Here is a 27,366-nt window from a genome sequence, read left to right on the forward strand (position 1 = left end):
CGTGAGTAGTATTAACTTTTTTTTTTCTTTAAAGTCTCGTTTGGTTCATTGTAGATTAGATGGGATTAGGGAGAGATTTATTTCATATCTATTGTAGCGTGAAATTATTCCTCATCAATCCTCTCCAATCCCTCTCTTTTGGAGAATAACCGAACAGAGCCTAAGCCTAATGTAAGAACATATGGGAGGGATTTTGTTTCAAAAGTTTTACTTTAGTAAAGTTGTAGAAAACACATATGTTCTCTTTCATAATCTAGATAACGACTAGACGTATCTTATTCTAATATGGTACCTTTTTATTCAAAGGGATCCTAACGAATTAGGGTACATTATATTCCCTTTTTAAGTTATAATATATTTTGTTTTTTTCTAAAAACTATATATACACATATATAATTTTGTTGTTTCATTTTACATGTATATACATATCTAGTAGCAATTCACACAAATATGAGTGAATCAACGATTCGAGACCTGAAATCCGCATCCTTGATTAGATCATTCTGAATCCAACATATAAACACTTTTAAGCTTTAACAATGATATCATGAATAGATAGACAAGTAGGTCTCAATAAAGTGATAGTAAAAAAACATAAAATTAGGTGTAAATATATCGCATAGACACAAAACATAAACTATCCGATCAATCTAAAGTCTTCGGAGTTTTAGATTGATAAGGTCGGGGACGATGATCCGCTGGGATCGAGGATGGTCTCAACCAACTTGGCTCCGACCTGTCCTCGTTCACAACCTTAACCACAACGATATCATTTTATCACTTTTGTAATATCCATGCTCCCTCTGTTTTTATTTAGACGAAGCTAGCTAGTTTCTTTTAAACTAACCAATGCTATTTATACGGAGGGAGTACTATTTTGCACATATTGAGAATGCCATGAGAATCATCGGTCCATCAATATATTTGCTTGATCATAGGGATTGGAGATCGACTATAAATCAACTAACTTTTCATCGCCAGCTGTATATGCTACTCCTTTGATATTTTTGTCATACATGCCCTTTATTGTGACCTTACGTCACGAACATGAAAACATATATGCAACTATGAAAAAGTCAATCGCACATACACACAATAAGTTTAAGTAGACGATGTTCAAAATGTCTCGGCACTGTATATCTCATTAACCCTTGACCTTTACAGGATAGGGGTGCGAACTTTTATAGCCTTGAAGGACCCCTTGTACAATTACCCAAATGCTTGCGGGTAGTTACTAATAGAGCCTGAAGGTACAAAGATAAAATAAGTAGCTTCTTGGGACCACTACGCCAGCTGTCTTCAGCACTCGAGTGCACTTGCGAGCTGGTCCTTATGCATCTGGACAAGAATATTTCTTGGAGTCGTGATGAGCAAGCTTCCGTATTTTAACCTGGACCATATTGCTAAGAAAAAGGGGTGTTATTAGCACTTAAGTGTCTTACTCGAACACCAAGACATCTCGGTCGAACATGCCACGGAGACACGATACTCGAATACTAAGGTATCTTGATCGAACATGCCTCAGAGGCATGATACTCGAATACCAAGGCATCTTGGTCAAACATGCCTCAGAGGCATGATACTCGAATACCAAGGCATCTTGGTCTAACATGCCTCAGAGGCATGAGACTCGAATACCGAGGTCGAACATGTCACGGAGACACGATACTCGAATACCAAGGCATCTCGGTCGAATATGCCTGAGAGGCTCGCTTTGGGTGAATAGGATGGGAAGGAGGGGCCGGTACCAACACCCTTCGCTGCCGCTGTACCTCACTGCTATCCCTACCGATTCACAAAATACTACTAGTAACAAATAAGATGCATATAAAAGTATTTAACGTCTTGTCTTTTCAGTTCACTGGTCGTAAAAACAATTTTGAATTTTTAATCTTAAATTTAGAATTTATTTTAATATTTATCGTGGTTTATTTTTCGGTCTTAGCTTTTAACTTACCAAAGAACACATATACAAAAATTTTATTTACAAATTATTTTTGTTACAAATATGCCATTTGGGAAAAAATGACCACCTAGTAAATCAGTTATGAAAAATGATATCAATAAAACTTGAATTTTTGGGATATTTAATCTTTCGCAAATATGCATGAATAAGTAGCTAGAAAATAACAACGATATCCTTTGTGGATTGTCAAAACCACTAGTAAAACACATGGAGATGAAACATTTCTCTATCAAAATTTAAGTTTTAGAACTTTAATTTAAAATATGATTTTAGGTTTCTTATTGCTTCCATTTTTCAATCTTATTTTCTGAACCGTTAAGAATAAAAGTCCACAACTGTCATGCTAAAATTATTCTCGTTGCCTCGTTTGTTTTTCTCGGCTGTTTCTGGGTGAGCAAGCCATAAACCCAACAAACCACGGGGAAATCATCGCATCAAACACACTGACACGACACGGTTCGGTGAAGGATCGACCGGCGGTCGTTCCCGTCAACCGTCATCCGCCCGCCACCGTCTGGCTCGCAGCCTCTCCGCCCTCCACACGCCACGCACCCCCCGGCACAAACCTCCAAACCCCACCCGTGGACCACCCCTGCTGCTAAGCGCTCCTCACCACAGCCACGAGTCCACGGCCACCGCCGCCTCGCCTCGCCGCCGCCGCCGCCGTAGGCCACGCGATCCCGCTGACCCGCTCGATGCAGTTCCTCACCGCATCCTCCGCCGCGGCGTCGCCGCTGCTCCCGCCGCCCTCCGCCCACCTCCTCCGCCTCTCGCGGCCCCCTCCTTTCCCCCACCTCCGCCGCCGCTTCTGCTACGCTCCCCAGCTCCCCTCCAAATCCGCCAACCTAGCCGCTAAGTCCCCGCTCCTCCTCGCGCATCGCTCCTTGCTCTTCGCCCCTCGCGCCCACGGCGATCACCACCACGGCCACGGCCACCACCACCACCATCACCATGGCCACAGTCACCATGGACACGGGCACAGTCATCATCATGGGTCGGAGCTGCACGGGAGTGGCGGGGGCGCGGCGGTCATGCGGGTAGCGAAGGCGATCGGGTGGGCGGATGTCGCCGAAGCGCTGCGGGAGCACCTGCAGGTCTGCTGCATCTCCCTCGGCCTTCTCCTGTTTGCCGCTGCCTGCCCGCACATCCCGGTCCTCAACTCCGTCAGGCGTCTGCAGGATGCGCTAATCGCTGTCGCCTTCCCACTTGTCGGGGTAATTCCATGGGCTCTGCTCTTTTGTTAGTCATAAGTCGGGATATTGAGGAGCAGTCTAACTTGAAGTTGCAATGTGAGGCTATGCTTGCAGTTCCTTTCACTGACGGTATGCACTTTTTGAGAAAGCAGTTCCAGTGCTTGTGTCAAATTGTTACTTAATGGAAAAATTGATTTATTATTTGAAAGTTGAAACCATGATATTGGGGTTTCAGTAGGTGTAAGCACATTCTGACGATTTTTATGGATCACAGAAGGTTATGGAATACATTTCATGAAATTGAGTTTTATTATTTGAAATTTTACTCTAAGATGTACATGGCAGGTTCCTGGTAACTTAACTTGGTATTCTTGATCGATGATAGAATTAACCGGTTTCAATTTTCGCCAAAAACTTCTTCTATGACACAGTGTTACTTTTGTACTGGTTTGAGCGTGGTATCTGTCAAGCACCCATGCTGAGTTTAGCATTAGAACAATCTTATAAATTCTTCGAAGTCAAAATTAAATAATGAGAAATTTGTGCAGTTGTATATTCATGTTTGTGTTGCTCCTTGACTGAGAACCACTGAACAATTCATTGTTTATAAATGGAATACTAACATTTTTGTTGTTTGCTTTGTAGGTTTCTGCAGCACTTGATGCTCTTGTAAATATTGCCGATGGAAAAATAAATATCCATGTCCTCATGGCATTGGCAGCATTTGCTTCCATATTCATGGGAAATTCACTGGAGGGTGGCCTGCTTCTAGCGATGTTTAACTTAGCTCATATTGGTATATGTGTTTGACAAACTTTGAAACTTTCTCCTTCCTCTTTCTCTAAGAAATTAATAGAAAAGGCTGAGCGAGCCCAGTTGAACCTTGTATTACTTCAACATAACATGTTGTAACATGGCACGGTACATAGTAATGTAGAGATAGGGGTGATTGAAATTTGAAACTTATGCATGTTAGCATTTGTTTGTATACTTATCGGAAGTTTTCTATTCTTATTGCTACAGCTGAAGAACACTTTACAAGCAAGTCAATGATAGATGTGAGAGAACTGAAGGAAAATCATCCAGAATTTGCACTGTTGTTAGAAACATGTGGAGACCAGTCAGCACAGTTTGCAAATTTATGCTACACCAAGGTTCCTGTGCATGATCTGGAAGTGGGTTCTCATATTTTGGTTAGAGCAGGCGAGGTGTGTTGTTTTATGCAGTTCTTGTATTCTATCTATGTTCTTTTTTATTGGTCAGCTTTTCTTTTCCTTCTATTCCTATCTAAGCGCACCAATACACTTTGCATTTTTTTTTCACTTGATACTAGTCTTCTGTTCTAGATTTTTCGAATTTTCATCTCATTGTGGTGCAGTTTTTGTCCTCATTAGGCTGTACCTGTTGATGGAGAAGTTTACCAAGGTTCGTCGACAGTTACAATTGAACACCTTACTGGTGAAGCAAAACCTCTAGAAAGGACAGTCGGGGATGCTATACCTGGTGGTGCCAGGAATTTGGAAGGAATGATGATTGTGAAGGTTTGCCTTTGTCTTCAGTGAAGATAGAAGAAATCTCTTCATCTTACTGTTCTTTCTTCATTTTGCCGTCTAGTCACTTTGTACTTCATTTTTCTATATTGGCTTTACCTATTGATTTCTTTGTGTTGAGTACTGACAGAAAAATATAATCCTCTTATGGTTGATGCACTTTTTAGTTGACTTTACAAAGAGAAAGCCAATCTGATGCAAATTGGTATGCCTGAAATAGGAAATATTCATGTTTGGCACATCATTGCTGTTTGCGAGCAAACAACTGCAGATGGCCATATGACTCATGATTATATGATATTTTATGAAACGAAAAGCAAATGCAACATAATTAACAAAACATTAATGTTTCATAGTTGCTTCTAAGGAATTTTCTATTCTTTATTCAAGTATAGAGACAATGTAGTGCAATAGATTATGTAACTATATTTCAAGATGATAGTTTTCATGCTTCTGTTCAACTATTTTTGCTATAGGTCACCAAGTCGTGGGAGGATTCAACACTCAACAGAATTGTCCAGTTGACGGAAGAAGGCCAGCTAAACAAGCCAAAATTGCAAAGATGGCTAGATGAATTTGGAGAGCACTATAGCAGAGTTGTTGTGGCACTGTCTTTAGTTGTCGCGCTTCTGGGACCATTACTCTTTAAGTGGCCTTTTTTTGGTAACTCAGGTATTTTTTCTCTAGTATCACACTATATATTGTAGATGTCATGTGACAAACATAATTGGTCAAATCTGACTAGGCCCTTTGATAATTGTAGAATATGCTTTAGGGAGGAATCATTCTTAGTGATCTGGGTACTGAACTGATATGTTTAACCGTAGGAGAAAAAAGTTTGATGATCAGGCAATCTGTACTATATCGATTGGTTTGACTCTATGGTCAAGCTTTTGATGCACTGACATTTTCTTTAGTTTGTAGGGGCTCGATTTACCGTGGGCTAGGACTTATGGTTGCTGCATCTCCATGTGCGTTGGCTGTAGCTCCATTAGCATATGCAACTGCAATCAGTTCTCTTGCAAGTAAGGTACTGTTTAAAGTTTCTGTAGATTGAGCTTTACTGTACATTTTCTTCTTTCCATGCAGGAGAAAGCTTACTCAATTACTAAAATTTCATGAAGAATCTGGTGTTTTTTGTCCAGAATTTTATTAGTTTACCAGGCTGTTACTTTTCCTCCCTACTGTTTATACTGTAGTAGAGATCAGGGGATATTAATTGGAATACCTTTTTTTGACATGATTTAAGCTGCATCTATGGAGTGCCTCCTGACAATAACGGGAAACGGTTGCTGCTTTAAATGCATTCAAAACCATGTTATGTTAATGGCAGTTTTCACTGAAATGTTTTTCAACAGTTCACTATGGCTCGTCTCTGATGACATTGTTCTCCAAGAATATGCTGCATAATGAAATTGTTGACTGAACCTTTCTTTGGGGTGATCTGTAGGGAATTTTGTTGAAAGGTGGACATGTGTTGGATGCGCTTTCTGTTTGTCAGTCTATTGCTTTTGACAAGACGGGCACATTAACAACAGGGAAGCTCATGTGCAAAGCTATCGAGCCCATTCATGGACATTCAGATGTGACAAATGATTTTAGTGATCAGGCTTGCTGTACTCCTAACTGTGAAAGTGAAGCTCTAGCTGTTGCTGCAGCTATGGAGAAGGGAACAACACATCCTATTGGAAGGTGAGAGCATGGGCAGAATTTTCATAGCCTGTCTGTTTGCTTATTTGCTACTGCCTCTGTTTTATATTGTAAGACTTTCTAGTCTTGCCTAAATTCATCAATTGATGAATGGATATTATTTATATATATGTCTAGATTCATTAGCATCCATATAAATCTAGGCAAAACTAGAAAGTCTTACGTTGTGAAACAAATGGAGTATATCTTTTCTGGGTTTCGCTAGGTGATGAACTCGTATCGTGGTATATATGTAATCTTGCATGCTAATAGTAATAATGTCATGGCTCATCACTTGTCAGCCACGATTCCTTTGATGCCATAACATTTGCATGAAGTATTGCCAAAACCTGGTGTACAAATATATGGTCTTTGAAGTTTTAACAAAGTCATAGTGGCACTTAATGCTAATGCTATTTAACGAGCACCTAATTTGTCATATTTATCTGCTCACTTCAGATCAGCTTGATTAAATTGTCAACTCCTTTTTCAAGTCTAGGCCTATACCTGTACTGTAGTCTGAAGCTACAACTTATTTTGAGAAATAAGGCTTGCTTGGCTGAGACCAAACTCGTAAAGTTTTGTTATCAACAAGTTGGACAATCTTATCACAATTATCACTTTAGGAGCCAGAAAGAAACCATATGCCCTGGTGGTTCTCCTACCTTTTCTAGTTGCATTTTAGAGAAATTTACTAGACCATTGAAAGATCAGTTTTCTTATTGGAAGCTGCATCATCTAACCTATTCTGGTTGAACATAATAGTTGATTTCAACTTTTGCACAAATCCACAGAGATACTAGTGGCTGTGTCCTTCATCGGACCATCATTCCTCATGAATCATGGCTGTGATTCTCAATTGTGCCGCTTCAAGCTTATGAATGTTCCTTTGGCATTGAGGCACCCAAAAAAAACTCACAGTTAAACTCTTGTACAATTTCTTCATCTTTTGTTACTAATGTAAGTATTATGTTGAAATTCTTAGCCTCTTAGGCTAAGAATGATGGATAATCTATGACAGACTGACTCACATATTGATTGCATGATTCACAGGGCGGTTTTGGATCATTCTGTTGGGAAGGACCTCCCAGTGGTTGCTGTAGAAAGCTTCGAGTCCTTGCCTGGTAGAGGGGTTGTTGCTACTTTGAGCGGTGTAAAGGTATGCGTAGATTATATTCCAATCAGCTTAGTTATCTTGAAAACTGAGCATATAAGAAATCTTACCATAATTTACTGTAGTTTCACAGATATGAAAACAAACAGTACTAGAATTTGTTTTTCTAATACAAAAATATTGTGAAAAGTTTATCTCCAACATGTTAGCTTGACGACTCATATGTGTGTTACAGGCTGGAAGCAATGAAGATGAACTTTCTAAGGCATCAATTGGTTCTGTGGAGTACATTTCTTCGCTATACAGATCCAGTGGTGAATCCGAGCAGATAAAAGAGGCTGTAAAATCTTCTGCCTTTGGGCCTGAATTTGTCCAGGCTGCCCTATCAGTGGATAAAAAGGTTTCTAAATTAGAGTGCAGTCTTCTCATTTTGTCATCCTACCTATCTCCCTTCCTTATTAAATTCTTTTATATCGTAGAACAGTAATCTGTCTAGATGTCTTTTGTAAGCATAGGAGTATTATATAATTGCATAAATGGTAAAGGAATTCAGACACCATAATTTAGGAACTAAGGTGGATCAGTCTATTAAATGCTGATAGTTTGGCCTTTTTTCGAGTGAATCTGAGACTAAAAACCAAATTTTAATGTTTTCTGACTGTAAATTGTAATATGCAATTTGTTAAATGCTGTTATCTTCCTTTTTTTTTAAAAAAAATGCTATATTTCACTTGGTATCATAGTGGCTAGGAGATCAGCATAAAATGCATTTAGAAGCAAAATTGAATTTGAATAGATAACTGGAAGCACAACTAGGCTCTATTGCTTCATACAAACTACTACCTCCGTTCTAAAATAATTTCTAGGTTGTTTAGCATAAGCTAAGGAGATGTTAAAAGATTTCCTTGTAGTCACTTCAGTGGTCAATTTTTAAATTCTGAAATGATTAGATTCCCTTTCTTAGCATCTAATTGGCTATGGAATCATTGGAGTGATTGAAATAATAGGAATCAATGTAGAAATGTTTATATGGTGGTACAAAATTTAAATCCTAGAAATGCTTACATTTGAAACAGAGGGAGTATTAACCATCAAATCTCACTTCTATCCACATAAAATTTTCTTGCAGATGATGAAACCATCTGAATTTTCTATCATCATTTATGTTATTTCATAAGTAATCACATATCACTGTCCATCTTCTGATGATAATTTTATTTCAGGTTACCCTTTTCCACTTTGAGGATGAACCACGTTCTGGTGTTTGTGAAGTTATATCTACATTAAGAGATAAGGCTAAACTTCGCATCATGATGCTTACAGGAGATCATGAATCAAGTGCTCTGAGAGTTGCTAAAGCTGTCTGTATCAATGAAGTTCACTGTTGTTTAAAGCCAGAGGACAAGTTGAATAAAGTTAAAGCTGTTTCAAGGGAGGGAGGTAGGTCAATGTTTTGTGACTGCCAATTTTCAGTTAAATGATATATGACAGTATTTTTTTGCAGTTTTTGCTTCATTGTGAACACATGTACTTTAGATGTTAACCACTTAATTGCCCCGTCTACATTATTTTACTTAATTTCCATCCCCACTTACTGTATGACTACAACTGATTCCAATGGTTATCTGTTATCATTTGCATGTAAATATAGTCTGCCAGCTACAACAGCAGGAACTTACATTCTTCATGTATAATTAAACAATTGTATATTCGAAGCATTCATCGGATCAGCTGAACTTTGCATCCATCAGAGCTTTTCTACTTACAGCAATATAATTACCTCTTGTGGTATTCACTTCATTATTTGGAGGGAATTGTTTTTGTTTCACTTCTTGGTTATGATGCATGATGTACCTTCATATTTGTTGCAGTTGGAGGTTTAATAATGGTTGGTGATGGCATAAATGACGCGCCAGCTCTTGCAGCTGCAACAGTTGGTATTGTTCTAGCCCAGCGTGCCAGTGCAACAGCGGTGGCCGTTGCAGATGTTCTTTTGTTGCAGGATAATATATGTGGGGTGCCATTTTGTATAGCTAAAGCTCGCCAAACAACTTCTTTGGTATTGTTTCTAAGGACTCTAAAAACATTTCTAACTGTAGACACAATATATATTATTGGCTCTTACACTTTGTGGTTCATCCTCACAGGTCAAGCAAAGTGTAGCTCTTGCATTGTCTTGTATCGTTTTTGCTGCACTTCCTTCTGTTTTGGGATTTCTTCCTCTTTGGTTGACGGTAAGTTCACTCTTGATATCATGGGTTGTTGACGCAGCTATGCTGTTAATAACTAGAAATTTGACTATTGCTTTAGTAATGACCTAAGTACAATGAAATTCTCTATATCATGTTATGAACTCAAGTTGCCAGTTTTCTACGGATAGTAAAATGCTACTTTTGATGTTTCTAGACGAGCACCATTACCTTAAACTAAAGCTACGTCAGCCGTCATGCAAATTATTTGCAATAATGGAAAGCAGCTGTCAAGTATGTAACGTGCGTTTGTGTGCAGTTATACGCTTAATTTGTTATAAATATCCTAAGTTGGACTCAAAAGTATGAACCCGACTCCCTAGAATTGGCTGGTGTCTGGTAATGAGCAATTCATTAGGCGTATGGGATGTGTTTAGTTTGAATAGAGCACTACCTGGTATTAATTTTCCCAAATCCACTCATTGCTATATCACAAGAGAGCTTAACCCTCGAATTATAACTGCTTAGGGGTGGCCAATGTAGTCATACTCTTAATACTACTCTCTCTGTTTCGAAATGTAAGTCTTTCTAGCATTGCCTAGATTCATATAGATGCTAATGAATCTAGACACATATATAAATTATATACATTCATCAATAAATGAATTTAGACAAGACTATAAAGACTTACAATATGAAACAGAGGTAGTATTGATTGATTAAATTTCAAAGGATGCATGAAAACAACATAGATGACTTTGAAGTTTCAAGTTACTTATGCTTATCCACTGAAGTCCAATAGTATATTTTTAGTATCTCTTTTTTTGTTCGTTTGTTAATTGTTTCTGTAAATTCCTACTTTCGTGCAAATTTTAGGTACTTCTTCATGAGGGAGGAACTCTTCTAGTCTGCTTGAACTCAATACGAGCACTCAACAGTCCGACATGGTCTTGGGTAGATGATATCCGGCAACTCATTGATAGCCTAAGAAAGTACTTCTCATCAAAGTTGAAGGGTTCTTCGTCAAACTATGTAGCTGATGCCGTTCCGTCGTAGATGTTATGTATAGAAGCAAATTTCTGTCATGTTTGTATGTATGGCAACAGAACTTTGATGAGGGGTTCTAAGTTCTAACTATTTTTTGTAGGATGTACATGTATGTACTCGTCAATGTCGTGTAAAGATTTTTTTTTGAGATTCTAACCTAATTTTGGCAACTTATTTTGTACTACTGAGTTGTTCCTTGTCTGCTCCAAATGTTAAAAAAGGTCATTACAATTGAAGTGACGTATAATCTGCAATGGGAATTGCAGTGTTCATGAGTCATGACGTATTTGGTCAGTCATCAAACCTGGCGCAGCTGGTCGGTTTGCGCTCGGAGGCTTATTTCGGGAGCAGGAGCTTGCCGGTGCCTTCTAGCTAGCCAGGTCAGGTTTGTGCATGGCTTAGATCATGTTTGTTTTCCTCCAACTTTTTTTAGTCTGTCATATCAAATATTTGGACACTAATTAGAAGTATTAAATATAGACTATTAATAAGTCCATGATTAGCAAATGTGATGTTATAGTAAACATTTGCTAAGTGTGGATTAATTAGGTTTAAAAATTTGTCTAATGAAATAGTCTTTATTTATGCAATTAGTTTTATTATCAGTTTATATTTAATACTCCTAATTAACGTCTAAACATCCAATGTGACAGTGGACTAAAAAAAAGTCCCTGGATCCAAATAGTCACTTAGTTAGCTTATTGCGTCCATCACGTTGCACAAAAGCTGATAGTTGTAAAGGAGCAAAACTTGAACAACAGTACTAATTTGGTGTTGGTGTACAAGAGCATGCACTTTGTACAAAAGCTGGTAGTTGTAGATGAGTAAAACTTGAACAATAATAATTTGATGTTGGTGTACAAGAACACGCTGCACGGGTTCGTGGTATGAATGGAGATGGTGTGTCAGGGGGCGATGTAACCCTGGTGCAAAAAGTTAGCGTGTCAAATGTAACATCGGCTCACCGCGATTAATGGCACGTATACGTGTTGCCAATCGGACTGACACAAATGTTGTTGCTATAATATTTGAGATAGTAGCAGGAGGCTAAATCGCTCTGTTACTTTTTTTCACCCCTTTGACCAGACAACTGACTTGCAAAACAAGTTATCAAGTATATATAAGAGCGCATATCTAACCCTCTTCCTAATCACTTCTTATTATCTCGTTGAGTGAACCGCATCAACATCACCTGAATCTACCATATGACGAATTACGCGATTTTTGCTGAGGTTGCGATGCACGACATCGCCCATCTAGAGCCGCTTGGGGGTTTCGACGGCCCAGCGACAGCCTATTTTTTTTTAAGGTAGATGCATAGTATAGTCCAATCTATGTTCTATTTGTAGTTTGTTCCTTTCTAGAAGTTAATTATTCTCTGGTGCTGCTAATCATATGGTAGTTTTTTTTTCTATTGGATGTTTAGTATGTTCGTTGTTTTTGCAGTTGGTATGCGATCGGTGCAGTAAGGAGACCACGAAAGACGTATGTTTGTTTCTTGACATGCCCCAGTGCCTCTATCATCTTAGCAACCGCGCGTTGAGTGCGTGTAAATTCTTGTTGGTGCTAATTACTTTGTAGAATTGTTTAGGAGCAAGGAAATAAAGAAGTTAATTTGATTTATGTGTTACTTAAGAGGGAAGCTTGAGTGGTGTATATGGTTAACTAGCTCTCATTCACTTTGATCCGAAAGAGTACATACATCTCCACTCACGCTTGTTTGGCTATTTATAGGCCTCCATCCAACACATTGGATAGCTAGGTTAGATTACTCTACAATTAGCTAGATTATTCTAGACCTTGTCTTTTAAGCATACAGTATACATATGTATACTATATTGTCCTAGAGAATTCCAAAACCTTTTTTTTACTACTTGGTTATTGTTTCATGGATATTTGAGAAACTTGAAGTTTTCATACATTTTCAGCTATTACTTGATCCTTGCTTCATGAACATTGGAGAGGTTTAGCCATGCATGAGTTGGCTAGAAGTTTCAAGAAATACACTAGCTTCTCAACCATGCATGAGTGATGTAGAAGCCTCAAGAGATCCATTAGCTTCTTAGTTATTCATGAGTTAGCTAGAACCTTTCAGAAATGATTTAGCCTCTTAGTCATTCATGAGTTAAGAACAAAATTCAAGAAAATAAATTAGCTTCAACAAACTCCCTCTTAATTCATTTCTTGCAAACTCCAATAAACTCTTTGTTATGAGTGAATTTTTCCTTTGATAAAGCTTTGTAAATATGTCCGCCAATTGTTGATCGGTTCGACAGAATTCAAGTTTAGCCTCTCGGCGATCCACCGCTTCTTGAACGCCAACTCATAGTTCGCTACACGACATGCACAACGCGGGAACAGCTGGCACGCAGGCCAGAACACATTTGGCACGCAGGCCGATTTCATTTGGCCCACTCCGGCCCAAAGACGCGTACACTTGGTCAGCGTCGTCGGCGTGGCCGCTCGTTGCCGCTTTCCTAGTCCTGTAGCTCGTCATCCCTCTCGTCGCTAACATCCTTGTCCTATCCAAAAAATTATTATCATTTCTTTTTTTCTCTTATTTTCATTTGATTAATATGAGATTCTCTAGCTCGTGAGAGTAAACGTGGTGGCTCCTTTTCCTATTCCTTTATATATAATAATAGATGTGCACTATTTATTACACATGAATGTAGTACAAATGTGCAGCAAATGAACCATCTTAACTAAGGAACAAGCATGTATCTATAATAGGTTTCAAACAAATGGTACAGATACGATGTGCATCAATACGTAGAGTCAGGGAGGTCACCCTCCCAAATATTCGAATGCAGTTTCTCTGAGCGGAAATTCTTGAAACCAGCAAGTTGTCTATGAGCTTGATGTTGGCGGGCCTACGATGCACCAGAATTTTTAATCAATGTAAATCTCCGGAACATGGCAGATGAGACGAAAATCCTCGCCGGATTCAGCCGTGCATCTCCTGCCCAACTCAGGGCAGTCACGAATCAAAATCCTCTTAAGACAAGCAAAACTTTGGATGAAACCTGGTAGCTTCTTCAGCCCTTTGCAATCATCAATAGCAACATATTGAAGAGAGGATGCAGCAGACTGGAAGCTCGCCGGGAAACCCACCAACTTCGGAAGCCCAACAAGGTTGAGCGTACGAAGACTCTCCAGCCCACCCAAGGCTTCCCCTGGTTCCATCAAATCCAGCTCAGCACAGTTATTAATCACCAACTCCTCAAGGGCAGAGAGCTGGTTCATGGCAGAGGGGAGAGAAGCCAGCTTCGGACAATTGGAGATGTACAGCTCCCGCAGGGCAGTGAGGCTACCGAATGCATCTGTCAGTGATGTTAACTCAACACAGTCATTCAAATATAGAAACGTTAGGGAAGGCCAACCACAAAACCCACTTTTTAGTAGATACTTCTGCTTTGACGTGAGGTTCAAGGAGGTAAGGCCAACAAGTTGATGCACGTCTCTTGGTAGCCCTTCTAGTTGGTCGCACCGACCGAGAATAACCGTTTGTAGATTGACCAACTTACATAACGGATTTGGCAAGCATTTGATTTTCTGGTTCCATTGAATATCTAGGTACCGTAAGTGCTTCAAATTTCCAATTGAACCTGGCAACTCTTCAAAGTAAGCCCCAGGAAAGATCAAGACACGAAGAAGAGTGAACGTTGAGAAGAGGTCATGAAGAAAAGCTTTGCTCACGGTACCATAGTTTAATACGCTAGCAAATGTTCTCACTTTACACACCTTCTTCAGCTGCTTAGGAAATCTAAGCTCTAGTGAGAAGTCCTTGCGATCCCACACCACATGCTTAACCCTTTCAGATAAACTAGTTTTTTCACAACTTATAACAGCTTGCTCTTTTTGGGACACCAATAGCGCAAGATCATGGATAAGATCATGCATTTTACATCTACGAATGGTGTTATTAAAAATAATAAACTGATCTTGGAACAACGATCTTCCTATAAGATCATGAAAGTATTTTCTTCCAGCAGATATCACATGTTCACGTTCCTTGCTTGTAACCAACATCCCCAATGCCAACCAGAACATAACCAACGAATCTGTAAATATCTCATAGTCTTTTGGGAAAATGGATAAGCAAGAAAAGCATGCCCGCAAGTGGGGAGGAAGTGCATCATAACTTAGTTTTAGTGCTGCCATTACACCGCTGTATACATTTTTCTCAACATTCCAAAGTTCACCTTCCTTGATACGCCGCCATTCTCCAACATCACGACTATTACACAACAGGGAACCCAATGTCTTTGCTGCCAAGGGGACACCACAACATTTCTCAACAATGGATTTCCCAATTTTCAACAACTCAGGGTCCTTTTCCCCTCCACCTCTAAACGCATAACGCGTGAATATTTGCATGCACTCATCCTCAGGTAATTTTTCCACATCATATGGTTCTAGGGTCTTCCAAAGCGATGCAACATTTATACTGCGTGTGGTGACTATTATCACACTTCCACATCCTCCACTAGATAGTAGGCTTCTTAGCTCCTCCCACTCATTAACTTATCATTCCACATGTCATCCAACACCAGCAGATATCTCTTTCCCTGTAAAAACTCGCGTAGCTTGCTCTGTAGCATCTCCAGGTTCATTTGTTTGTTGCTTTCACCTGTACCTGATTGCATTATGTCATCCAAGATCTTCTTGAGATCAAATACATCAGATATACAAGCCCATAACCTTTTCTCAAACTTCTCAGAAATCTGTGCATCACAATAAACCAGTTTCGCTATTGCAGTTTTTCCAATACCTCCTAAACCAACAATAGGAAGAACAGAGAAATGATTTAATTCTGCAGCTACCAAAATCCTCTTGACAATCTCATATTTAGCTTCATCCCTTCCAACAATTTCTGGTTCAGTTATGAAAGAGTGTGTTTCCCTGTTGCTGCTCCTAGATGACAGGGTATCAATTGGCTGCTCAGTTAATGCAAACTGCGATCTGTTGGCTGCTATCTCATCGAGCTTTTCGCGAACTTCGTTTATTCGGTGACTCAATTTGAATGGATAAGTAAGCAGGTGCCGTGTTTGATTGATGAGACCTTTATGAACTTTTTTTAGATCGAAACAGAGTTAAACAGATCTATCAGAGATATCAGAGAGGAGGTGAATGGTAGAGAAAACCAAAACCCAAAAAATCTTTCGCGGAATAAAAAATTACCTCTGTCGAAGAATATCTTGATCGCCTCGCTCCTTATGCCACCCCTACCTTTATCTCGCCGCTCCTGTGCCGCCGATCAGATCGTCGAAATCCAGAAAGTCACCAGCGCCGATCAGATCGTCAGAATCCAGAAAATCACTAGTAGATAAAAGTCGAAGACGTAGATCAAATGAACTTGACTTTATTGCATCAACTAGAATTTACAAAGCGCACCAACAACGCTCCTCTCAAAATTGTTGATCTAGAATCAACAATTATTCAACTCAAGTTTTCTAATTCTAAATCTCATAAAAAGCATACCAGGAACATAACCCTCGATCTCTATTTATAACAAAATAATCTATCTCAAAACATCGAATTTCTATCGTACTTCTCTAAGGACGCAGCCGCACGGGTCTGCGAAAACCAAACGCTTGCTGTCCTACGCACGTACGGCATGTACTCCAGGACATCACCGAGTCGGCCTCAGCCGGTCGTGACCGAGTCGGCCTCAGCTGGCCTGCCACGCACGCCTCCATTGACCACCATGCACTGCCTCTTTCTGACATGCATGCATGCTCACGTATGGACCACACGTGCACAGCCTGGCCTCCAAACCAAATCAACGAACTGCACGCTACAGTAACAACTCGGGTTACTGTAGTATAATGGCCGATGTCTTTTCCGTCTCCTTTTCAACTCTGATTTTCTCCGCGACTTTTCCGGCGCTTACACGTAAGCCCATTACGATTCCATTCCACACGGTATTCCTCTACCATGTATCACCTCGTATTCAATATCATCACCCGGCATCCTCAATCGTCCGGACCTTAACTTCTCCCTGAGCTTAGTCACGATCACACCGCCGATGACCGATATTGACCTCCGAGAATCATGACTCTACTCTAACCATGTCACATGACATTCTGACCATCCAGACCTCGGTTACTCCCTGAACCTAACCTAGTTATGGTCCTCGCCACTGACCACAGTTGACCTCAAGTCACCTGCACACACAGAGACAAACCAACCGCTTCTGGGCACAGATATCGTAACCTGACCCACATTAGTCACACACACCGACACTAATTTATAAGCCAATTGTTCATCACAAAACATTGATCATGATCATGATCGTACACGTTTTGCTCTAATGCTTCGGTGGCCACATCATCCAAAACATCGTCTATGTCATAGACTGCTTCCTTCAGATTATCCAACCACTCTTGAAGGGCGTGGGAAGTAGACTGTTTGCACTCAGCATCTTTAAGAACAGCACATATGGATCTTAGTGATCTCTCCAACTTCTCTATTTCTTTCTTGACATTCCAAGCTGACTTGATCTCGGAAACAGCCCAGTCAGTACCAAAGGACGCAGCTTTCGCAAGAACTGAGATTGCAAAGCTTGATATATTCACCTCTGCCATACTGTCCCTGTGAGTAAAACATACTCTGTGAGCAAGAGGTCAAAGACAATGGACAGCAGCCGATGCATCTCTTAAATGCCATGCTTGGCATGATCATTTCATACTCACAGCGGAAAAAAAAACATTTGTTAAGAGACGTGAAAGAGCAATACAACCTACAAAACTAAAATCACTACCTATCTATTACACCTGTAGAAATAGTGAAGAGAGCTGATCGCTGCAAGGACCAAGATGTAAAACTCTACTGTTTAGATAGCTGATATCAAGAAAGTCAACGATCGAACGAGCAAGTGAACTCTGGATCTGATTCATGCAACCGGACCAATCGCACATACGTAGGCATGCAGTGGTAGATAGGTATAACCTAGCAGATTGCAACAGCGCACAAGCAAATCAAGTTAGTGGATCTCACCTTCACGATCACAGCCTAGCATCCGCTTGAGGCCTCTGCTTGCAGTTCTGCTCCCGGTGGCAGACCAGCAAGTTAACAGCAATGCGAATATTGGCAATTTCTCTGACAAGCGGGGCCCACTATCTGAACGGGGGATCCGTGATGTCCGAAGTGTGACCTGCAACGGAAGCAGTTTGGCTAAGGGGCATGTTCGTTTGTACGGATTTATTTTTAATCCCTAGTCACATTAGATATTGGGACATTAATTTGAAGTAGTAAACATAAACTAATAAAAAAACTAATTTCATAAATGAGAGCTAATTCGCGAGACGAATTTTTTAAGCCTAATTAATCCATAATTAATAAATATTTGCTGTAACATCACATAGACTGATCATGGATTAATTAGGTTTATTAGATTCATCTCACGAATTAGTCTAAGATTATGGATGAGTTTTATTAATAGTCTATGTTTAATACTTTAAATTAGTGTTCAAACATCCGATATGACATGGGGCAGTTTAGTCCCATCTAAACAACCCCTAAGGACATTGGGTGTGAAACGGAGGAGAAATATTTGTTTAACATTGAAGCATTTTTCTCCTAATCCCCTAAGCAAAACGCTGATAATTAGAGTATAGCAAGCACAATTTCACCGCCTAAATTCCAAGAACAAGAGAGAACCGATCAAATGCAGATGGAAAGAAATGGAAAATAGTCGAGACTGGACGGCCTAATGCACTGATCGGCCGGCAAGAACCATCCAAACAAATCAATATGCAAGATTCTCGACTGGACAAAAACCAAGAAAGCACACCATAATCCAAAACACACACAAAGAAAACGGAGAGTTTGCTTAGGGGCTGTTTAGTTCCCAAAAATTTGCACCCAAAAACATCACATCAAAACTTTGGACATCTAAATAGAGTATTAAATATAGATAAAACGAAAAACTAATTACACAGTTACGTGAGAAATCGTGAGACGAATCTTTTGAGCCTAATTAGTATGTGATTAGTCATAAGTGCTACAGTAACCCACATGCGCTAATGACGGACTAATTAGGCTCAAAAGATTCGTCTCGCGGTTTCCACGCCAGCCATGAAATTCGTTTTTTTATTCATGTCCAAAAACTCCTTCCAACATCCGGTCAAACGTCTAATGTGACATGCAAAAATTTTCATTTCACCAACTAAACACCCCCTTAGAGCAAGTTCAATAATATAGTTAACTACTAGCTCTAATTCATCTATAATTAATCTAATAGTCAATTCATATAATAGTTAACTACAAAACATCAATATATGGTCCCACATGTCATACACATATTTTGTCTTGGGGCCCAACTCACATCTCTCTTCCATCTTATCTCTTTAAAATATGCTTATAGCTGGCTTATAGTTTGCTATGCTATTGTACCTGCTCTAGTAGGTACAGACTACGGAGCACTGACCAGATGAGAATGGAGAGAGAGCCAGAGAGGAGGTCTCATACTTCTCCTCTCTCAGAGCAGGTACAATAGCATGCTACAAGCCAACTATAAGCATATTTTAAAGAGATAAGAGAGGAGAGACGAGAGGTGAGCTACTAATTTGTAGCCAGCTGCACACGGGCTCCAAGATAAAATATGTGTATGACATGTGGGACCATGTATTGATGTTTTGTAGCTAACTATTGTATGCATTGACTATTAGATTGGCTATAGATGAATTAGAACTAGTAGTTGGCTATACTATTCAACTTGCTCTCATGGAGAGGTCGCCTCCTCTCCTCTCTTCGCCAGCGTCCCAGAAGGCTCCGCTTGGCTTGGCTGCCATCGTCGTTGACTCAAAACAGGAGGGAAAGTTCACTTTGACTCCCTTAAGTAGTCCGAATCTAATTCATACTCCTCAACCAAAAACCATATAGTACAACTCCCCAAACTATTGAAACTAGTGTAATTTGACTCCCCTAGTGGTTTTGGAGGGTGGTTTTGCTGACGTGACACTGACGGGGCAGTGTTGACCTAGTCTTGATCCCACGTGGCGCTTATGTGGCATAGAATTAACAAAATATCTGTGGGACCCATCTGTCATTCGCACACAAATATTTTGTGGGACCCACTGATATGTGGGCCCACATGTCGTCCCTTCTCTCTCCAACCCGTCGTCTCTTCTCCCCTCTTTATCACGGAGCTGGTTAGCCCGCGCGAGCGGCACCAGGTGGAGGAGGTAGACAGCGAGCGGCGACGTCGGCGTTGGGGATGACGCGTCGAGCAGCGCCAGCACGCGCAGCTCCTCGCCTAGCTTCTTGTGTTGCACCGTCCGTCGCCGATACGCCACGTACTTCTTCTCCGGGTGGTACATGTACTTCACCGCCGTCACCGAGGCCACGCCGAGGACCAGCACGTTGATCATGAACGCCGTGTACAACTGCTCGTCCAGCACCTTCGCTCCATGAACGCCGACGCGTACACCACCTCCATGATGCCCTTGAAGTTCATCATGAGCCCGACGACGACGGCTTCCCGGACGGGCATCTAGCAGTAGAGGCATGGCAGCACGGACGCGACGAACTTGGAGACGACGCCGACGACGAGGAACGTATCGAGGAGGACGCACGTCGAGGCGTCGGTGAGCTTGTGCACGTTCAGCCTCATCCCTCCTATGTGCGAACAGCAGCGGCGCCATCAGCACGCCAGCAACGATCGAGCCGGTCCAGCCACTCCGCCTTAGTCATGCCAAGCGGGGCACCGCCGGGGAGCATCAGGCCCTGCATGAACGGCCCGTACGTCACGTGCAGTCGTGCAGACCGAGGAGCTCGCCGGCGAAGCTGCACGTCAGGCAGATGAGTAGCACGCCGATGCCGGCGATGTACATAGCGAGGTGCGGCGCAGCGGTGCCGAACACCGCGATCGCGATGGCCTTCTTGCCGGACTTGGCGATCATGCCGAGGTCCGTCTTGACGCCGATGACGAAGATGTGGAGCGTGAAAGCGTAGCCGCCGACCGTGTTGATCAGCACCCACCCCTCCGGCGTCGTGAACAGCTCGCCGACGCACGACACCAGTTGGCCGAGAAACGATGGACCCAGCAGCGTGCCGGCCTACACACACAGCATCTAAGCAATCAACTAATGAAACGCCGGCGAGCTGGCTATTGAGGAAGATATTTTGTTAATTCTAGTGCCACGTGGGACCAAGATTAGGTCAAAACCGTCACGTCGGTGCCACATCAGCAAAACCATCCTCTAAAACCACTGGGGGAGTCAAATTACACTGTTTTCAATAGTTTGGGAGTTGTATTATCCGGTTTTTGGTTTAGGGGTATGAGTTAGATTCGATTTATTTTAAGGGAGCCAAAATGGACTTTTTCGAAACAGGAGAGAGGGGGCGATATCTCCTCCTCCAGGAGAGAGGAGCATGCCTCAAACGGGCCGTGGGGCTCTCTCCGTCATGGGCTCATGGGCCAACTTGCGCATCAAACAGGCCTCGGGTTTTTAATCACCATGGGCTCAAGGCCCACAGGCTCTGGTGCAGCCCAATACAAGATCATGAATGCTGGAACGGGATGGTCATTCCAGGACGCTGACAAGCAACGTGCAGCCATGTCATGCAGATGCACACATTTTTTTTTCCTTTTTGGCGACAGTGTCATCACCGGCGAGATTACAAGGACACGTCTAACATCGGCGATGATTTTCTTTAAAAAAAATGTGGGATATAAGTCGGTCTTTAGACTCCACCGTATTTTTCTGATAATGGATGAACTCATTCGGTACCCCAATATCATGGCGATTACAAGTTTTTTAACGATGACAAAGAAAAACAAACGAAAATTAGATACATTATTAATAGGTAACTTATTACTAAAGCTCTATCCAAATCTAACGAAAATTTGTATGGTTACAGTCCATCTCAATCTAACGTGCACCAAAAATGTTCCACCAATATACACATCCACAGATAAGAATACCCTCATTTTACGATCACTTAACATGAAATCTGATCTGTGTGAGCTACGGACATACAAGCCATCCGTCTCAAAATAAATCAATATTTTTAGTTGTTAGATAGAATTTTTAATTTTTTTATCTTATTTAGAAAATTATGATGATTAATATCTTTATTTTTATTAGATAATTAAACATGAATTATACTTTATACGTACTTTTTTAAATAAAACAGATAATCAAACGTAACCCATAAACCAATAAATGCTGTTTTTCCGTAACGGAGTAGCACCCGCTACAGTTTTTTTTAACTGACATGGTAACATTTTGTTACTGTGCACGTAGGCACATAGGTGGCGAGTGTTGTGTGGTTCACTAGTAGCAGCAGCAGCAGATGGCACTGTTCACTAGTAGTAGTAGATGGCACGAGTCAAGTTCCCTTTGCACAGTGGAACTGGTAGCAAAAAGGAGAGGAGAGGAGAGAGAGAGAGAGAGAGAGAAAGCCTACCCTTCCCCTGCAGCCGAAAACGCTTCCTTCCCTTGTTTATAAGCAACTGCCGTTCCACGCTGCCGCCTGTTCGCGCCACACCCGCCTAGACATGTTCCACGGTACCACCACCTGTGTATTACACACTCACACAGGGAAAGCAGAATGGTCTAGATAGATGCATTGCCATTGCTACTAAAATATTACTAATCGTATATTAATCTGTGTTAGTGCAAAATGGTTGACATGTTGCCCAACATGGCCATGAATCGAAAACAACAACTTTACTGTCAATTGATTTAAATAGTTGACATATGATCGTTGTAACTAGAAGGTTCAATGATCCATATATCAGATAGCATTATATCAAATGAGCCTCGTCGTATGGAATCACTGACGAAGCTATTAACTAGTATTGATATTATGTACTTTCATATGTTCTAAGAACAGTATATTTTTTACTTATATACATATCAATAAATAGAGATCGCCTAGTAGCATATTAAAGGAAAGTTTTTTAAGGATGGAGAATTGGAGAAGCATTGTACTTGTATGTGCTTTTGATCGTATGAGTTGAACAAAACCTTTCGCTTATGCTTATATTTTTAAATCAAAATATGAATTTTAAATCTTAATTTTAGTAAATTTTGATATTTTCATCGTAATATATTTTTCACATTTAACTTTTAGATCACATATATATATATATATATATGTTTTATTTATAAATTATTTTTAGTATGTAAATGCGCTATTTTGCTTATTCATAAAATAAGCGAAAAGATGGCTCACTTCAGGACTAGTAAGATTTTCTCGTCGTAGGCTACAAGAATTCAATGTCAAATGGTAGCAAACTTTTTCTTTGGAGAGAACACACTACAACGTAGACGTTTACAACGCACGCATACCCTCCCCCTAAGAACGCACACACGTAAACCCTACCCCTATAAGCACCTCTGAAGCCTGGTCGGTATATCTTGGAGAGATTGACGAAGTCACCACATGCGCCTCACTGTCGATGGATACGTCATCTACCACTAAAAGTACAAAGCCGTTAGAATCCTAGAAAATTTACTCTTACTAAGAGTCAAACCCAAGACCTTAAGTGCTACTGAAATCTTTGTAACCACTATGCTACCGTCCCTTTCGTTACGAAAGGTAGCAAGCTCTGTCCGACTGTAAGCGAGAAATCTGTCATTATGCTCTAGCGTTATGCTATGCAGGATGCAGGGGCGGTCCATGGAGGACCGTGTCCACGCGTGACCAGGCGTGCATCTCCGCGAAACGCCTCGTCGCGTTCATATGCTCACGCCTCGCGCGGCACCCGCGAGCACCTCGCCGTTAGTACCCATCAATGCCTCCCTCCTCCGCCGCCGCCACCACCACCAGCTCGCCGGCTCGTCTCCCTGCTCCGCTTCGCCTCCTCTGATCATCTGTCTCGCTCTGGTCTCCTCACCCACCGCCGCACCGGCGTGATCACTCCGGTCTCCGGTTGTTCTGGCTGGAGCAGTGGCATTGCCGTCGAGGTCTCGAGGAGAGGGAGATGAGGCCTCTGTACCTGCGCAGCAGCGGCAGCTTCAAGAAGCTGCTCCTCTCCATCGGCCACCGCGGCACCAAGAACGGCAATGGGGGCGTCGACGCGAAGGAGAACGAGACACCCGCGGCGGCGCCGGAGTCGCCACGGAAGCCCGCGTGGCGGTGCTTCTCCTACGACGAGATTCACCGCGCCACCAACGCGTTCCACAAAGGTGCGCCGCATTCAAGCTCGCCGCGCAATGGCGTTTGCGCTTCGAGCTGAGCTGACATGCCATGGGTGTGCTGTGCTGTGCTGCGCAGATAACTTGGTGGGGAGAGGCGGGTCGTCCGAGGTGTACCGCGGCGAGCTCGCCGACGGGAGGACGGTGGCGGTGAAGCGGCTGATGGGGGCGTGGGCGTGCGAGCGGCGGGAGCGGGACTTCCTGGCGGAGCTCGGCACGGTGGGGCACGCGAGGCACCCCAACGTGTGCGCGCTCCTCGGCTGCTGCGTCGACCGCGACCTCTACCTCGTCTTCCACTTCTCCGGCCGCGGCTCCGTCTCCGCCAACCTCCACGGTACACAAGCGCGTCACCAAAACAGTCACAGCACGTCGCCATTAATGGCGTTTGACGTTTCTTGCTCGACCGACCGATGCGTGTGTTCTGTAACTGTTGCGTCGCAGATGAGAAGGCGCCGGCGATGGGGTGGGCGGTGCGGCACGCCATTGCCGTCGGCACGGCGAGGGGGCTGGAGTACCTACACAAGGGGTGCCAGAGGAGGATCATCCACAGGGACATCAAGGCCTCCAACGTGCTGCTCACCGACGACTTCCAGCCTCAGGTCGGTCGGCCGCCCATCCACCACCATCTCCATCAATCCCATCGCCTCCTCTGCTTCAACATGAGCTGATCATCATATCATGGCAGATTTCCGATTTCGGGCTCGCCAAGTGGCTGCCGTCGGAGTGGACGCATCGGGCGATCGCGCCTATCGAGGGAACATTCGGGTAAAGAATTTTCTGCTCGCGGTCGAGTCGAATTCTTGCTCGGTTTGACGGTGAATTTTGGCGGAAATGACATGGCTTTTTGGACGATTTCTCTTCATCAGGTGCCTGGCGCCGGAGTACTACACGCACGGCATCGTCGACGAGAAGACGGACGTGTTCGCGTTCGGCGTCTTCCTCCTGGAGATCATGACCGGGAGAAAGCCGGTGGACGGCAGCCACAAAAGCCTTCTCAGCTGGGTAATCCAACACGCAATCGCTCGCCATTCCCGATCACTGAAAGTCTCTGCAACAACCTGTTCGATCACCGGAAAAAAAGTCCACTGATGAATTGTGACCGTGGCATGCAGGCGAGGCCGTTCCTGAACGAAGGGATGATCGAGTCGCTGGTGGATCCAAGGATCGGCGGCGACTACGACGGCGAGCAGGCGAGGCGGCTGGCGTTCGTGGCGTCGCTCTGCATCCGCTCGTCGGCGACGTGGCGGCCATCCATGACCGAGGTAAGCTACACTCTGTTCTCCTTGTGAAGGCAACGAGCGCTTGTCCATTTCTCAAGCAGGATTGCTGCGATGGAAACACTAAATTGCTTGCCTACTTGCAAATATTTTGTCATCGGCATGGTTAGCATTTCCATGCAAACAGTCATAATTTAGGGCAGAGATTCATGACAGGGCGCCCCCAAGCACATGTCTCCATGTAGTAGTAACCCACAAACTACTCCTTGATGTTGCTTGATTTACGTGGAACAACACAAGTTATTTGCAACAGCGCTAGTAACGTAGGCCATGGAACTGGTGGTGGTCGCAGGTGCTGGAGCTGCTGGAAGGCATCGAGATCCGGCAAGACCGGTGGGCGATGCCCGAGGCGGAGGACGCCGACGAGGAGGAGCTGTGGGGATTCGATGACCTCGACGACGATGACAATGTCGATGATGATGACGACGATGAGGAGTTTAACACTGCCTCCCCTTCTTCCTCCTCGTCACCTTTGAGCAATCAGTAGCTAGGACTTAGGATTAAGTCGTAAGAAATATGGGGGATGTTTGTGATGTTACAAGATGAAAATTTTGATAGATGCTCCACTGGGTCCACTTGTAAATAGAAAGATTTTTCATCTTATCATCCAACAGTCTATGAAAAGCAAGTAGTACCAGTCCCATTGATCTTGACATGAACATCAAAAGATAGTGTACTTCCACGCAAGAAATACGGGGGGAGAAGTGTGTTGATGAATGTATTAAGGCAGCGGAATAGTAGCAAGCAAACTGAGATTTTGTCGGCCACAGGCTGACCTAAACCTAAGCCTTGACGAGATGAGAGGCTGGATGTGGCTGGCCCCTCTCAAGAAAGAGTACCAGTCAAGGCTACCTGCAACCTCAGCTGGGTTACAGTTGTATCTGAAGGTGACAAAGCATGACACTAATTTATAGGTGAGCAGTTGGGTTCGTGGCCAAGTAGGCTTGAATTTGCACAAGGGCCAGTGCATGAGTGCAGTGCCGTGGCATGGCAGTTTGGGACAGAGCTGAGCTGTGCCCCCTTAAAGCCAGGGTACGTGCTGGTGCTGCATCCATGGTTGTACGGCTCTTGGACCCCATCCTGGCCTAAATTGCCTGCCTGCTGGGTGGCTCCTTCAGCCATGAATGAGAACGGGAGGGGGTACATGGTTGTGGCAGTTGTTGATAAGTTGATATGAAATGCAGCAGGTGTGTTTATCTTCTCAAGACTCTGGAAGTTGTTGAGCATGTCTAGGCATGTGCCTAGAACTTGACAAGAAAGTAGAAAAATCCTTGAAAGAGAGATTTTTTGCTCCAAAAGCTTAAAAGCGGGGGTACAATACATTGGTTTTCAAGCGTATGGTTTAATAATCATAAGCCGGTGTTGGGGCAAAGTTTGAGCGTGTTCCTTAAGTTTAATGGTACGATACTACACTATGAACAGTATACTCAAAACCTGAAAGCTTTGTGCTTGCTTAAGTGTTGTGCCAAATGATTTGGTCTGAAATAGTTATCTGACAGATTGTGGTGGTTTCTACACCTGTGAGAGAAAGTCCCCAGAAAAGAATCCAGCAAAAAGGTGAAACCGGTGGTAAATGAAATAATTGGTGCATGTAATATATCCGCTCTGAATAATTGGCCCTTTAGGTATCCTAAAACCAAAATAAGAACACACACATGGTTAAAGCCCTTGCCCAAGCGTGCAAGGTCTGACCAAATATGACTCATTAGAGAAAGAAACAAGAGCTTGATTCCAAGAAACGGGAAGGGGTTCAGAATTGGAGCACGGTCAAACCTACCACGGCTAGCAGATAAGGGATACGGAAAAATAAAATCAAATGATCAAACCAAAGTGGGACAGTTCCCACTGCCTAACTAAAACAAGACAAACAGAAGGTTCAGTGAGCAACCAAGAGATGGAGTGCCCTAAGAAACCCAAAGGCAAACTTTTCAATTTACCAGAAGCAAAATATTTGCAAGGCAGGAAAAAAAATCCTAGAAAACGACAGTGCTAATACTTTGTAATTGCCAGCAATATTTGCATGATCAGCAGGAAAACGAATCTCAACTATCATAAAAACATAACTTGAGCATGGACCCTAATGCATTGAAATGAGCAATTTGTCCATCTCTTTCTTGTAAGTTGTAATCACTTGCACACCTACAGCAACTAAATGCCTCACAAAAACTGATGCCTCAGTGCTAGACA

General features: G+C 42.5%; 3 protein-coding genes across 3 annotated transcripts; 2 read left to right on the plus strand and 1 right to left on the minus strand.

Moving 5' to 3' along the window:
• The first annotated feature begins 2,563 nt into the window (after positions 1-2,563).
• LOC102720335 (probable cadmium/zinc-transporting ATPase HMA1, chloroplastic) lies at positions 2,564-11,012 on the plus strand. The gene is made up of 13 exons (XM_006656346.3): positions 2,564-3,180; positions 3,805-3,955; positions 4,183-4,367; positions 4,554-4,700; positions 5,186-5,381; positions 5,627-5,739; positions 6,160-6,401; positions 7,452-7,557; positions 7,748-7,912; positions 8,736-8,952; positions 9,384-9,571; positions 9,660-9,746; positions 10,578-11,012. The coding sequence occupies exons 1-13, from the start codon at positions 2,662-2,664 to the stop codon at positions 10,755-10,757; spliced, it is 2,496 nt and encodes an 831-aa protein (XP_006656409.1). The 5' UTR covers positions 2,564-2,661; the 3' UTR covers positions 10,758-11,012.
• A 2,349-nt stretch (positions 11,013-13,361) lies between these two features.
• Positions 13,362-17,798, minus strand: LOC102720610 (disease resistance protein RGA2-like). Its single transcript, XM_015838475.2, is given in 7 exon segments — positions 13,362-13,924; positions 13,965-14,043; positions 14,046-15,271; positions 15,274-15,822; position 16,245; positions 17,054-17,345; positions 17,751-17,798. Coding segments are annotated over 6 exon segments (2,424 nt in total). The 5' UTR covers positions 17,339-17,345; positions 17,751-17,798; the 3' UTR covers positions 13,362-13,640.
• Positions 17,799-23,491: 5,693 nt separating this feature from the next.
• Positions 23,492-25,940, plus strand: LOC102720885 (probable receptor-like serine/threonine-protein kinase At5g57670). Its single transcript, XM_040525216.1, has 8 exons — positions 23,492-23,615; positions 23,653-23,893; positions 23,982-24,236; positions 24,344-24,501; positions 24,588-24,667; positions 24,769-24,904; positions 25,015-25,164; positions 25,472-25,940. Exons 2-8 carry the CDS (start codon positions 23,689-23,691, stop codon positions 25,664-25,666), a joined length of 1,179 nt encoding a protein of 392 aa, XP_040381150.1. The 5' UTR covers positions 23,492-23,615; positions 23,653-23,688; the 3' UTR covers positions 25,667-25,940.
• Positions 25,941-27,366: the final 1,426 nt, after the last annotated feature.

Source organism: Oryza brachyantha, chromosome 6 (assembly GCF_000231095.2).
Source record: "Oryza brachyantha chromosome 6, ObraRS2, whole genome shotgun sequence".
NCBI lineage: Eukaryota > Viridiplantae > Streptophyta > Magnoliopsida > Poales > Poaceae > Oryza > Oryza brachyantha.